This window comes from Cherax quadricarinatus, chromosome 24, assembly GCF_038502225.1.
Source record: "Cherax quadricarinatus isolate ZL_2023a chromosome 24, ASM3850222v1, whole genome shotgun sequence".
NCBI classification, from domain to species: Eukaryota; Metazoa; Arthropoda; class Malacostraca; order Decapoda; family Parastacidae; genus Cherax; species Cherax quadricarinatus.
In genome coordinates this window covers 4,947,498-4,962,775 of record NC_091315.1, presented here as the reverse complement: position 1 = coordinate 4,962,775, position 15,278 = coordinate 4,947,498, and the positions used below count along the sequence as shown (strand labels likewise).

The 15,278-nt window shown below is 39.4% G+C and overlaps 1 protein-coding gene across 1 annotated transcript in view; it reads right to left on the bottom strand.

The window, feature by feature from the left end:
- LOC128690681 (cell adhesion molecule Dscam2-like) overlaps positions 1 to 15,278 on the bottom strand; it is a 536,323-nt gene that overhangs the window by 158,904 nt on the left and 362,141 nt on the right. The window contains exon 19 of the mRNA XM_070088137.1: positions 5,901 to 6,050. Coding sequence (XP_069944238.1) covers positions 5,901 to 6,050 — 150 coding nt within the window. The remainder of the gene's footprint in view (positions 1 to 5,900; positions 6,051 to 15,278) is intronic.

Genomic DNA, 15,278 nt, shown 5'->3' with positions numbered 1-15,278 from the left:
TAAATTTTAAAATTCTTAATTCTTGGGAAGAATAGTTTGTTCGTGGGTTGTGTGAAGGACCTGTCAATTGGGCCAGCGGGCCTGTTTCAGTGTTCCCTTTCTTATGAGTCGCACATCAGGTGTTGCTTTGCTGTGAGATGTGATAGTGAGGTGTGGGGTAGACCCTTTATATGCCTTCCTTTGATGCATGACTTTCTTTGTTCCTTGATAATGTGAGTAGTCACGAATGCGCTTGGAATTTCTCTATTCTTTCACAGTTGTTGTTTTGCATATACATATAAATATATATATATATATATACACACATATATATATATATATATATATATATATATATATATATATATATATATATATATATATATATATATATATATATATATGTATATATATAAATATATATATATATATATATATATATATATATATATATATATATATATATATATATATATATATATATATATATATATATATATATATATACATATATATATATATATATGTATATATATAAATATATATATATATATATATATATATATATATATATATATATATATATATATATATATATATATATATATATATATATATATATATATACATATATATATATATATACATTTATATATAAATATATATATATATATATATATATATATATATATGTATATATACACACACATATATATATATATATATATATATATATATATATATATATATATATATATATATATATAGATATATATATATATATATATATATATATATATATATATATATATATATATACATGTATATATATATATATATATATATATATATATATATATATATATATATATATATATATATATATATCTATATATATATATATATATATATATATATATATATAAATATATATATATATATATATATATATATATATATATATATATATATATATATATACATATATATATATATGTCGTGCCGAATATGTAAAACTGGTCAATTAGCAAGAACTCATTTAAAATTAAGTCCTGTCTAAAATTTTCTCTTACACGTTTAAAGATATATTTTTTTCATTAATGTTAAGGTAAAAAATTTAAATTTTGCTCCAAAAGAATCTTAGAAAACTTACCTAACCTTATTATAAAAAGAACAATTTATTTTAGCCTAACCCAACTAAATATATTTTAGATTTGTTTACAATAATTTAATACTAAACAAACACAGAGAAATATATTTTTTTCGTTAGGTTTAGAATGATTTTGGCGAAATTATTGCATACACAAATTTTCGCTGGTCCTATATGGCAAGATGAGCGTTTCTATTTAAGCCAAGATCGCAAATTCTGCCTATTCGGCACGACATATATATATGTATATATATGTATATATATATATATATATATATATATATATATATATATATATATATATATATATATATATATATATATATATATATATATATATATATATATATGTCGTGCCGAATAGGCAGAACTTGCGATGTTGGCTTAAATAGCAAAGTTCATCTTGCCATGTAGGACTAATGAAAATTTGTGTATGCAATAATTTCGCCCAAATAATTCTGAACCTAACGAGAAAAATATATTTGATTGTTTGTTTAGTACTAAATTATTGTAAACGTATTTAAAATATATTTAGTTGGGTTAGGCTAAAATAAATTGATCTTTTTATTATAAGGTTAAGTAAGTTTTCTAAGATTCTTTTGGAGCAAAATTCGTGCCGAATATGTAAAACTGGTCAGTCAAGAACTCATTTAAAATTAAGTCCTTTCTAAAATTTTCTCTTATACGTTTAAAGATATATTTTTTTTCATTAATGTTGATGCAAAAATTTACAATTTTGCACCAAAAGTAACTTAGAAAACTTACCTAACCTTGTCATAACAAGCGCAATTTATTTTAGCATAACCTAACTAAATATATTTTAGAATTGTTTACAATAATTTAATACTAAACAAACACAGTGAAATATATTTTTTTCGTTAAGTTCATAATGATTTTGGCGAAATTATTGCATACACAAATTTTCACTTGTCCTATTTGGCAAGATGAGCGTTGCTATTTAAACCAAGATCGCAAGTTCTGCCTCATCGACACCATGCCTAATCCTTCTAGGGTAGGGTAGGTGCCTGAGTCCGAGCCTTTAGCTCATAAGACTGTCATTCCCATTTGCTCCCTTGGGGCGGGGATGGCAGACCAGAGAGGCCTAGCTTGTGGCTAGGCCTGGGGACAGTTGGTCCCAAAGATGAGGAGGTACTTGTGCCTCCTCCCATGGGAGACTTAGGTCTCAGACACTCCCTAAAGAGGGAGCCAAAGCCGGGCCACCACTTGGAAAAGGCCCGGGCCGGGAGAATACCGGCTAATCTTTAATAATAATAAAGTTCTGCCTATTCGGCACGACACACATATATATATATATATATATATATATATATATATATATATATATATATATATATATATATATATATATATATATATATATATATATATATATGTATATATATATATATATATATATATATATATATATATATATATATATAAATATATTGTGTGTGTGTGTGTGTGTGTGTGTGTGTGTGTGTGTGTGTGTGTGTGTGTGTGTGTGTACTCACCTATTTGTGGTTGCAGGGGTCGAGTCACAGCTCCTGGCCCCGACTCTTCGCTGATTGCTACTAGGTCCTCTCTCTCCCTGCCCCATGAGCTCTATCATACCTCGCCTTAAAACTATGTATGGTTCCTGTCTCCACTACATCACTTTCTAGGCTATTCCAAGGCCTGACTACTCTATGACTGAAGAAATACTTCCTAACATCCCTTTGATTCATCTGAGTCTTCAACTTCCAATTGTGACCTCTTGTGTCTGTGTCCCATCTCTGGAACATCCCGTCTTTGTCCACCTCGTCTATTCAGCGCAGTATTTTATATGTCGTTATCATGTCTCCCCTGACCCTCCTGTCCTCCAGTGTCGTCAGGCCGATTTCCCTCAACCTTTCTTCATAGGACAATCCCCGTAGCTCTGGGACTAGTCTTGTTGCAAACCTTTGCACTTTCTCTAATTTCTTGACGTGCTTGACTAGGTGTGGATTCCAAACTGGTGGTGCATACTCCAGTATGGGCCTGACGTAGATGGTATACAGAGTCTTAAACGAATCCTTACTGAGGTATCGGAACGCTATCCGTAGGTTTGCCAGGCGCCCGTATGCTGCAGCAGTTATCTGATTGATATGCGCCTCAGGAGATATGCTCGGTGTTATACTCACCCCCAGATCTTTTTCCTTGCGTGAGGTTTGCAGTCTTTGGCCATCTAAACTATATTGTGTCTGCGGTCTTCTTTGCCCTTCCCCAATCTTCATGACTTTGCATTTGGCAGGGTTAAATTCAAGGAGCCAGTTGCTGGACCAGGCTTGTAGCCTGTCCAGGTCTCTTTGTAGTCCTGCCTGATCCTCGTCCGATTTGATTCTTCTCATTAACTTCACATCATCTGCAAACAAAGACACTTCTGAGTCTATCCCTTCCGTTATGTCGTTCACATATACCAAGAACAGCACAGGTCCTAGGACTGACCCCTGTGGAACCCCGCTTGTCACAGGCGCCCACTCTGACTCCTCGTCGCTTACCATGACTCGTTGTTGCCTCCCTGTTAGATATTCTCTGATCCATTGCAGTGCCTTTCCTGTTATGTGTGCCTGGTCCTCTAGCTTTTGCAGTAACCTCTTGTGAGGAACTGTGTCGAAGGCCTTCTTGCAGTCCAAAAATATGCAGTCGATCCACCCCTCTCTCTCTTGTCTTACTTCTGTCACCTTGTCATAAAACTCTAGTAGGTTTGTGACACAGGATTTTCCTTCCCTGAAACCGTGCTGGTTGTCAATTATACACTTGTTTCTTTCCAGGTGCCCCACCACTCTCCTCCTGATGATCTTCTCCATGACCTTGCATACTATACACGTTAGTGATACAGGTCTGTAGTTTAGTGCCTCATGTCTGTCTCCCTTTTTAAAAATTGGGACTACATTTGCCATTTTCCATACCTCAGGGAGTTGCCCAGTTTCAAATGATGTGTTGAAGATCTTTGTTAATGGCTCACACAATATCTCTGCTCCCTCTTTAAGGACCCATGAAGAGATGTTGTCTGGTCCCACCGCCTTTGAGGTGTCAAGTTCGCATAGCAGCTTCTTCACCTCCTCCTTGGTTATATGTACCTCATCCAGCACTTGCTGGTGTGCCCCCCCTGTTCTGATTTCTTGGAGTCCTCCTGGTTTCCACTGTAAATACCTCTTTAAATCTTGTGTTGAGCTCCTGACAAACCTCTCGGTCGTTTCTTGTGAATTCCCCATCACCCTTCCTCAGTCTGATTACCTGGTCCTTGACTGTTGTTTTCCTCCTGATGTGGCTGTACAACAGCTTCGGGTCAGTCTTTACTTTTGATGCTGTCATTTTCATATTGTCTCTGAGCCTCCCTTCTAATCTGTGCATATTCATTTCTGGCTCTTCTGCTGATTTCTTTATTTTCCTGAGTTCTCTGTCTTCTGTACCTTTTCCATTCTCTAGTACATCTAGTTTTTGCCTCCCTACACCTTTGGGTGAACCAAGGACTCGTTATGTTCTTCCCATTATTTCTGTTTCCCTTGGGAACAAACCTCTCCTCTGCCTCCTTGCATTTTGTTGCTACATAGTCCATCACTTCTTGTACTGGTTTTCCTGTCAGTTCCCTCTCCCACTGAATGTCTTGAAGGAAGTTCCTCATGCCTGAGTAGTTCCCCCCTTTTGTAGTTTGGGTTTTCTCAGCCTATTCCTGCTACTCTCTCCACTTGGAGCTCAACTATGTAGTCGAAGCACAGAACCACATGATCACTAGCTCCCAGGGGCCTTTCATACATGATACCCTCGATGTCCGAACTACTCATGGTGAATACAAGGTCCAACCTTGCTGGTTCACCCTCTCCTCTCTCTCTGGTAGTGTCTCTAACATGTTGATGCATGAGGTTTTCCAGTACCACATCCATCATCTTGGCTCTCCATGTTTCGGGACCCCCATGGGGCTCCAGGTTTTCCCAGTCAATCTCCTTGTGATTGAAATCACCCATAACTAGTAACTTTGCTCCCCCCATGTGTGCTCTCCTGGCCACCTCGGCTAGTGTGTCGATCATTGCTCTGTTGCTCTCATCGTATTCTTCTCTTGGCCTCCTGCAGTTCTGTGGTGGGTTGTACATTACTGCAATTATCACCTTATGTCCCTCAGACTGGATTGTTCCTACTAAGTAGTCCCTTTCGCCCGTGCCATCCATTCCTTCCATTTTCTCAAAACCCCACTGGTTTTTAATGAGCAGTGCAACTCCTCCTCCCCCTCTCCTCCCTCTGTCTTTCCTGAGGATTTGATATCCGGATGGAAAGATTGAATCTGTTATTATTCTGGTGAGTTTTGTTTCTGTGAGTGCTATTATGTCTGGGGATGTCTCTTTGATTCTTTCGTGCCACTCCTCATACTTGTTTGTTATTCCATCTGCATTTGTATACCACACCTTCAACTTCTTTTCTAAGACTGTGGTCTGGGAGGTATATTGGGGTTGGGGAAGTGGGGGACCTGGTAAGGAACTATGGGTTGTTGCTGTGGGGGTGGAGTTTGTAATGTAGTGGGTGGGGGCATTGGATGTGGCATGGGTGTGTGTGTGTGTGTGTGTGTGTGTGTGTGTGTGTGTGTGTGTGTGTGTGTGTGTGTGTGTGTGTGTGTGTGTGTGTGTGTGTGTGTGTGTGTGTGTGTGTGTGTGGGTGTGTGTGTATAAGAGAAATAGAGAGAGAGAGTCAGATAGACACATAAATAGTCATATAAATTAAATTACCTAAAGGCTTTAGAAAAAACAAAAGTGTTTACCATCGTCTTCTGTCACACAAAAAATGGGGTGACTGGAGGAACTATAACCGATGTCATTGAAGGCTTTAACATGTATACTGATGTTCGTGGCTGGTGGCAGGCCGTCCAGGTTTTTCTCCAGGTTGGTTGTAGTTACTTCCCACATGTTGCCTGCCAGAAAAAAGGTTTTTGTAGAAGTTAGAGAATGTAAACAATAAAAGCATTTTAATTATGTGTTACAACTATACTTGGTGGCTGTATTTATTTTGATATTTCGATCAACAAGACTGTTCGACTGCCTCCCAGCATACATAAGGGGGATTGCCAATAGACTCCTGGCTGTCTTCAAGAATGCACTGGACAAGCACGTAACTTCAGTACCTGATCAGCCAGGCTGTGGATCGTACGTTGGTTCGCGTGGTGCCAGCAGTATTTTCATTTAGTACTTCGTTCATGGAAATGTGGAAAAATGCATAAATTGTTGATGGATGTTTTCCTGGCATATATGGCCTATTCACATTTTTTCGAGCAATTACCTGGAGTTTACCTGGAGAGAGTTCCGGGGGTCAACGCCCCCGTGGCCGTAAATGAAATGCAGTTTTTAAAATAAATATTTCTTCTGACTGCTCACGACCCGTCAGTTGGAAACTAACAATGGCGTTTCATTAAAAATTATCTTATTTCATTTCCAAATTGCAAATCACATTTTTTTTTCAAGATATTTATTTTCTGGGTTTACAATAACATTTTTTGTATGTTTCTTCCTAGCATTATATTATTTGCATTTTTTAGACATATGGTCACTGGTGCGTGACGGGTATATGTATGTCTTTTTTACCATGTTTTTAAACTTGACACAAATCAGTCATAGGAATTCGTTTTAATATCTCATTCAGTTCATATTCCATGGAAAACATCATTCCCACCAGCCCTCCTGGGGCGGGGAGGTGCCAGAGCCAGAGCTTGCTGCCACCTGCAGCTCACAAGACTGCCATTCCCACTAGCCCCTCCCCCCCCCTGGGGAGGGGAAGATGGCAGACCAGAGGCCTAGCTTCTCCCTTTGAGCACCGTGAGGGCGGGGAGCGGGCTAGGCCTGGGGACAGTTGGTCCCAGAAGATGAGGAGGTACTTGTACCTCCTCGCATGGGTGACGTAGGTCCCAGACACTCCCAACACAGGGAGCCAAGGCCGGGTTACCATCTGGGAAAGACCCGGATTAGGAGACTACCAGCAAATCAAGAGGAAGAAGAAGAAGACATATTTCATTCCTAGATCTACCTTCTTTCTAAATATTATTTCTTTGGAAGATGAATTTGAATGTAAATGAAACGATATTTATAAATATCAGGACAAAATGCTGCACGAGAATATGTATAAAAGGGACAGTAAAAATAATGCAATTATCTCACTTGTGTTGTTGATGTCTATTGTATACCATTCCCAGACTCCCTAAAGTGGTAGACAAAGAAATTTATCTACTGTACATATTTTATGTTTAATTTCAAGTAGAATTTCTATGAATTTATTCGTTAAGCTCTCTGCCTAAGTTCTTGGGAGTTAGCGTGGGCTGGTACCAAGCATCTTGGCTTGTTGTAGTGTTTTAGAATCTCAGGTTCAAGTGTTGAAGAAGGAGATTCTACTTCTTCAGGAAGAAAATAGGAAGCTGAAGCTTCGCATAGATGAGTTGGGAGCGAGTGTGAGGAGGATTTAGCTGGTAAGGAGGAAATGGTCACCAGCAGTGATAGTTGCAGCCGATGTAAGTGGCAAGTGGTTCACAGTTTAGGAAAAAGGAAGATGAGGAGAGTTCATAGAGAAGATGTGAAGGTAGGAAATCGATTCTCTGTTCTCCAGGTCGAGTGTACTTCAGTGGTTAGTGAGGTTGAAGGTACCATTGATTCCCCTGCTAATCAAGGTAAGAATATTTTAATAGTAGGCGATTCTCAGGTAAGATATATGGACTGTGCTTATTGTAACAGAGACAGAAAGGTCAGACAGAGAGTGTGCCTTCATGGAGCTGGTGTTGGTGACATAGTCAGCAGGTTGGATAGTATTATGGCAGGTAATGGGAACAAGCCCATTATCTGTCTTAGTGCTGGGGGTAATGACATTGGGAAGGGCAGGAGAGAGGAGCTGCTGGATAAGTACAGGTCAGCCATAGAAGGGAGTGGGCAATGAATGGATGTCTAGGGCAATTGGTATAAATTGCTGGCTAGACAGGTACTGCAAGGAACTTACAATCCCATTCATTGATAACTGGGGCCTATTCTTTGACAAACGTGATATGTATGCAAGGGATGGGGTTCATCTCTCTGGGGATGGAGTGGTTGCATTAGCCAATTCGATTGAGAGGGTAATTGATGACTTGTCTAGGAATTTAAACTGATAGATTATAGAGGTATGGGTGTTTGTGGGAAACAATGAGGCTGCAGCATTAGGGTTAAAAACAGCAGTTATTACCGGGATACCTCAGGGATATGTTTAAAAGACAATATTCAAAATAAAGTTGATAGTAATGGCAAATCAATTGATCAACAAACAAAGAGAGATAGTAGAGGGCAACGAGTGACTAGCTCCCTTAAGGTTTACTATACATATAGTAGGAGTCTAAGAAATAAGATAGATGAGCTAAGATTACTTGTAAGTGTAGGTAATATAGATATTATTGGTATAACAGAGTCCTGGTTCAACCTGAAAGATAGAGAAATGCCTTCCGAATGCAACATACAGGGTTATAAACTATTCCACACTGAGAGGGTCAACAGGAATGGTGGGGTGGCGATGTTTGTCAGAGAAAAATTAAATTGTAGTCTTAGATGTGGAATAAGATTAGAAACATCGAACACAGAATCTGTTTGGCTACAGTTTCTCGACGGATGTGACAAATGAAATTTTGGGTGGGATTTACAGGCCCCCAAACCTTGATAGGGAGTGCAGTAAGCTGTTATGGGATGAAATTCATAAGGCATCTAGATATGAAAATGTTGTGATAATGGGAGATTTTATCTTTAGACAAATTGATTGGAACAATATGACAGGAAATCTTGAGTCTAGTGACTTTCTTGATACGGTTCAGGATTGTTTTTTAGAACAGGTTGTGACAGAACCAACTAGAGGAAACAATCTGCTTGACTTGGTTCTTGCCAACAAAGATTCACTAATTAATAATCTTGAGGTTAATGATGAGCTTGGGGAAAGTGATCACAAATCACTTAGTTTCAATATATCATGGAATTACCCAGATAACTGCAATCAAATCTCTGTCCCAGATTTTCGCTTGGCCGACTTCATGGGACTGAAAAATTACCTGGGTGGGCTAAATTGGGATGTCCTGACTATGGGTCAGGTAGGTGATCTTGGTTGCCAATATGACGTTCTTCAGAGCATAGTTCTAGCTGCCCAGACAACTTTTGTTCCGAGTAGGGAAATTAGATCTAACAAAAATGATCCCAAATGGATGATCAATAGATTTAAACACCTCATTGCTCAAAAGAGAGGCATATATAGGCGTATTAAAAGAGGGGATGGACAATTAAGAAATCAATATATTAAATTAAAGAGAGAAATAAAGAAAGGAATAAGAAAAGCACAAAGGGATTATGAGGCTAAGGTTGCAAGGGATTCAAAGACTAACCCAAAAGGGTTTTTTCAGGTATACAGAAGTAAGATTAGGGACAAGATAGGCCCACTTTAGAGTAACTCTGGTCAGATCACTGACAGTGATAAGGATATTTGCGAAATTCTCAATACCTACTTCCTCTCATTTTTCACCCAGGAAAATACTAGCGATATTCCTGAAATAATAGATTACGTAGAACAGGATGATAATAAACTATGTACGATTGCAGTAACTAGTGACATGGTCCTCAGACTAATAGAGAAGCTAAAACCTAACAAATCCCCAGGCCCTGATGAACTGTTTGCAAGGGTGTTAAAGGAATGTAAAGAGGAACTTAGCATACCTTTGGCTAATCTTTTTAACATGTAAGGCAGGTGACAGGTCCTTGGCTTTGAATTATAGACCAATAAGCCTTACCTTCATAGTTGGAAAATTTATGGAATCAATTATTGCCGAAGCAATTCGTAGCCATCTTGACAGGCACAGATTGATTAATGAATCTCAACACGGTTTTACAAAGTGGCGTTCCTGTCTTACGAATTTACTAACTTTTTGTCACTAAGGAGCTTGAGGAGGTAGATCATGGTGTATGATATTGTGAATATGGATTTCAGTAAGGCTTTCGATGAGTTCCACACCAGAGGCTATTGAGGAAACTTAAGGCACACGGAATAGGAGGAGAAACTTTTTCTTGGGTTGAGGCATAGCTGACAATTAGGCAGCAGAGAGTTTGCATAAATGGGGAGAAATCAGAATGGGGGCACGTCACAAGCTGTGTTCCTCAGGGGTCAGTGTTGGGCCCGTTGTTGTTCACAATTTACATAAACAACATAGATGAGGGAATAAATAGCGACATAAGCAAATTTGTTGATGACACTAAAATAGGCCGTCCAATTCATTCTAATGAGGACACTAGAGCACTCCAGGATGATTTGAAAAGACTAATGCAATGGTCGGAGAAGTAGCAGTTGCAGTTTAATATTGACAAATTCAAAGTTCTAAATGTTGGACAGGTAAATAACCATGCCACATATAAACTAAATAATGTAGATCTTAATACTAGTGATTGCGAAGAGGATTTAGGAGTTCTGGTTAGCAGTAATCTAAAACCAAGACAACAGTGCATTAGTGTTCGCAATAAAGCTAACAGAATTCTTGGCTTCATATCTAGAAGTATAAATAATAGAAGTCCTCAGGTTGTTCTTCAACTCTATATATCCTTGGTTAGGCCTTATTTAGATTATGCTGCTCAGTTCTGGTCACTGTATTACAGAATGGATATAAATGCTCTGGAAAACGTACAGAGGAGGATGACAAAGATGATCCCATGTATCAGAAACCTTCCCTATGAGGATAGACTAAGGGCCCTGAATCTGCACTCTCTCGAAAGGCGTAGAATTAGGGGGGATACGATCGAGGTGTATAAATGGAAAACAGGAATAAATAAAGGGGATGTAAATAGCGTGCTGAAAATTTCCAGCCAAGACAGGACTCGCAGCAATGGTTTCAAGTTGGAAAAATTCAGATTCAGGAAGGATATAGGAAAGTACTGGTTTGGTAATAGAGTTGTGGATGAGTGGAACAAACTCCCGAGTACAGTTATTGAGGCTAAAACGTTGTGTAGTTTTAAAAATAGGTTAGATAAATACATGAGTGGGTGTGGGTGGGTGTGAGTTGGACCTGACTAGCTTGTGCTGCTGGGTCTGGTGCAGTGTTCCATCCTTGAGTGGAGGTGACCAGACTGGGTGGGTCATTAGGCTAATCCGGGGGGGACATGGACCTGCTCCGCATGGGTCAGTAGGCCTGTTGCAGTGTTCCTTCTTTCTTATGTTCTTATGAGAAAGTCAAACATTTATTTTTAAGATGAGCGCAAATTACTTACGAGTGAAGGTGGTGAGATGATGGAGGTTACGAGTCAAAGTGGTCAGATGATGGAGGTTACGAGTCAAGGTGGTGAGATGATGGAGGTTACGAGTCAAGGTGGTGAGATGATGGAGGTTACGAGTCAAGGTGGTGAGATGATGGAGGTTACGAGTCAAGGTGGTGAGATGATGGAGGTTACGAGTCAAGGTGGTGAGATGATGGTCAGTGGTCAGTCACAGTGGTCAGCGGTCAGTGGTCACGTGAGGTCACAGACCCTGAGCTGCCTTGGGGATTAGCGTGGACGGTTACAAAGCATGGCTTGCTTCTGCAGTGTTTTAAAAATTGAGGTTGGAGAGTTGAAGGAGGAGGTCTTGCTTCTCCAGGAGGAGATTAGGAGGCTGAAGGTCCACCTCAATGGGTCTGGGAGTGAGTGTGAGGTGGCTGGAGTTGTGGGGAATGAGACTTCTAGCAGTGAGGTGCAGTCTGTCTCTCGCTGTGAGGAGGCTGTAGTTGGGGAGGTAGCAACGGCTACCAGCAGTGAGGTGCAGCCCAGCACCTGCTACAAGTGGCGAGTTGTTCACAGTAATGGGAGGCGCATCACAGTAAGGAAAGTTAAGAGTGAAGATCTGAAGGTAGGAAATCGCTTCTCTGTTCTTCAGGATGAATGTACTTCAGTGGCCAGTGAAGGTAAGGGTACTACTGCCCCTGCTAATGGAGGTAAGCGCATTCTAGTGGTTGGTGACTCTCAGGTAAGATATATTGACCGTGCTTTTTGTAGTAGGAATAAGAAGATGAGAGATGGAGCGTGCTTCCCTGGAGCTGGTGTTGGGGACATTGTCAACAGGCTGGATAATATCATGTCAGGTAATGGGAACTAGCCCATTATCTGTCTCAGTGCTGGTGGAAGTGATATTGGGAAGGGTAGGAGAGAAGAGCTGCTAGATAAGTACAGGTCAGCTATAGATTTCATTAAGTCTAAGGGAGGGATCCCAATCTTGCCTAGAAGGGGAGTAGGAAATGAATGGTTGTCTAGGGCAATTGGTGTAAATTGCTGGCTAGACAGATACTGAAAGGAACTTGCAATCCCATTCATTGACAACTGGAACAACTTTTATGGCAAACATGATATGTATGCAAGGGATGGGGTACATCTCTCTGGGGCTGGGGTGGTAGCACTTGCAGACTCAATTGAGAAGGGCATTGGTGAAATGCCTATGATTTTAAACTGATGGAAGATAGAGGTATGGGTGTGTGTGGGAAACAAGCAGGTTGCAACACTAGGGTTGGAAACAGTAAATGTATAAAAGGCATTCAGCATGAAGTTATAAATAAAAACAATAGATCAGGTCAGCAAACAAAGGGGGACAGCAGAGGGCAGCAAGGGACTAGCTCCCTTAAGGTTTACTATACTAATAGCAGGAGTGTAAGAAATAAGATAGATGAGCTAAGATTAATTGCAAGTGCAGGAAACATAGATATTATTGCTATAACAGAGACCTGGCTCAATCTGAAAGATAGAGAGATGCCCTCTGAATGTCACATACAAGGCTATAAATTATTTCACACTGACAGGGTCAACAGGAAAGGTGGTGGAGTAGCGATGTATGTCAGAGACAATTTAAATTGTTGTGTTAGACAAGATATTAAATTAGAAGCGTCAGCCACTGAATCTGTTTGGTTACAGCTTCTCGAGGGCCGAGAAAAACTAATTTTGGGTGTGATTTACAGGGCCCCAAATCTTGATAGGGAGTGCAGTAAACTTCTATGGGACGAAATTCGTAAGGCATCTACATACGAAAATGATGTGCTAATGGGAGATTTCAACTATAGACAGAATGACTGGAGCAATTTGACAGGAAATTTAGAGTCAGGTGACCTTCTTGATACGATCCAGGATTGTTTTTTAAAACAGTTTGTGACAGAGCCAACTAGGGGAAATAACCTCCTTGACTTGCTTCTTGCCAGTAGGGAAACACTAATTAATAATCTTGAGGTTAATGATGAGCTTGGGGAAAGTGATCACAAATCACTCAGTTTTAATATATCATGGAATTCCCTAATAATGGCAATCAAGTCTCTGTCCCTGACTTCCGCTTGGCTGATTTCATAGGACTGAAAAATTACTTAGGTGGGCTGAACTGGAATGACCTGACTAAGGGTCAGGTAGGTGGTGATGGTTGCCGATATGACGCTTTCCAGGGCATAGTTCTAGCTGCTCAGTCAAATTATGTTCCAAATAGGGAAATCAGATCAAACAAAAATGATCCTAAATGGATGAACAATAGATTAAAATATCTAATTGGTCAAAAGAGAGGCATATATAGGCAATTCAAAAGAGGAGAGGGGCAATTAAGAAATCTATATATTCAGTTAAAGAGAGAAGTAAAAAAAGAAATTACAAAAGCAAAAGGAGATTATGAGGTTTAAGTTGCAAGAGATTCGAAGACTAACCCAAAAGGATTCTTTCAAGTATACAGAAGTAAGATCAGGGACAAGATAGGCCCACTCAAAAGTTCCTCGGGTCAGCTCACTGACAGTGATAAGGAAATGTGTAGAAGTTTTAACACATACTTCCTCTCAGTTTTTACACAGGAGGATACCAGCGATATTCCAGAAATGATAAATTATGTGGAACAGGACGATAATAAACTGTGCACGATTAGGGTCACAAGTGACATGGTCCTTAGGCAAATAGATAAATTAAAACCTAACAAATCCCCAGGCCCTGATGAACTGTATGCAAGGGTTCTAAAGGAATGTAAAGAGGAGCTTAGCAAACCTTTGGCTAATCTTTTCAACATATCACTACAAACTGGCATTGTGCTAGATAAGTGGAAAATGGCAAATGTGATACCTATTTTCAAAGCAGGAGACAGGTCCTTAGCTTCGAACTATAGACCAATAAGCCTAACCTCCATAGTGGGAAAATTTATGGAATCAATAATTGCCGAGGCAGTTCGTAGCCACCTTGAAAAGCATAAATTAATCAACGAATCTCAGCATGGTTTTACAAAGGGGTGTTCCTGCCTTACGAATTTATTAACTTTTTTCACTAAGGTATTTGAGGAGGTAGATCATGGTAATGAATATGATATTGTGTATATGGACTTCAGTAAGGCTTTTGACAAGGTCCCACATCAGAGACTATTGAGGAAAATTAAGGCACATGGAATAGGAGGAGAAATTTTTTCCTGGATAGAGGCATGGTTGACAAATAGGCAGCAGAGAGTTTGCATAAATGGGGAGAAATCAGAGTGGGGAAGCGTCACGAGCGGTGTTCCACAGGGGTCAGTGTTGGGCCCCCTGCTGTTCACAATATACATAAACGACATAGATGAGGGCATAAAGAGCGACATCATCATGTTTGCCGATGACACCAAAATAGGCCGTCGAATTCATTCTGAAGAGGACATTAGAGCACTCCAGGAAGATTTGAGTAGACTGATGCAGTGGCCGGAGAGGTGGCAGATGCAGTTTAATATAGACAAATGCAAAGTTCTAAATATTGGACAGGAAAATAACCATGCCACATATAAACTAAATAATGTAGATCTTAATATTACGGACTGCGAAAAAGATTTAGGAGTTCGGGTTAGCAGTAATCTGAAACCAAGACAACAGTGCATAAGTGTTCGCAATAAAGCTAATAGAATCCTTGGCTTCATATCAAGAAGCATAAATAATAGGAGTCCTCAGGTTGTTCTTCAACTCTATATATCCTTGGTTAGGCCTCATTTAGATTATGCTCCACAGTTTTGGTCACCGTATTACAGAATGGATATAAATGCTCTGGAAAAATGTACAAAGGAGGATGACAAAGTTGATCCCATGTATCAGAAACCTTCCCTATGAGGATAGACTAAGGGCCCTGAATCTGCACTCTCTAGAAAGACGTAGAATTAGGGGGGATATGATTGAGGT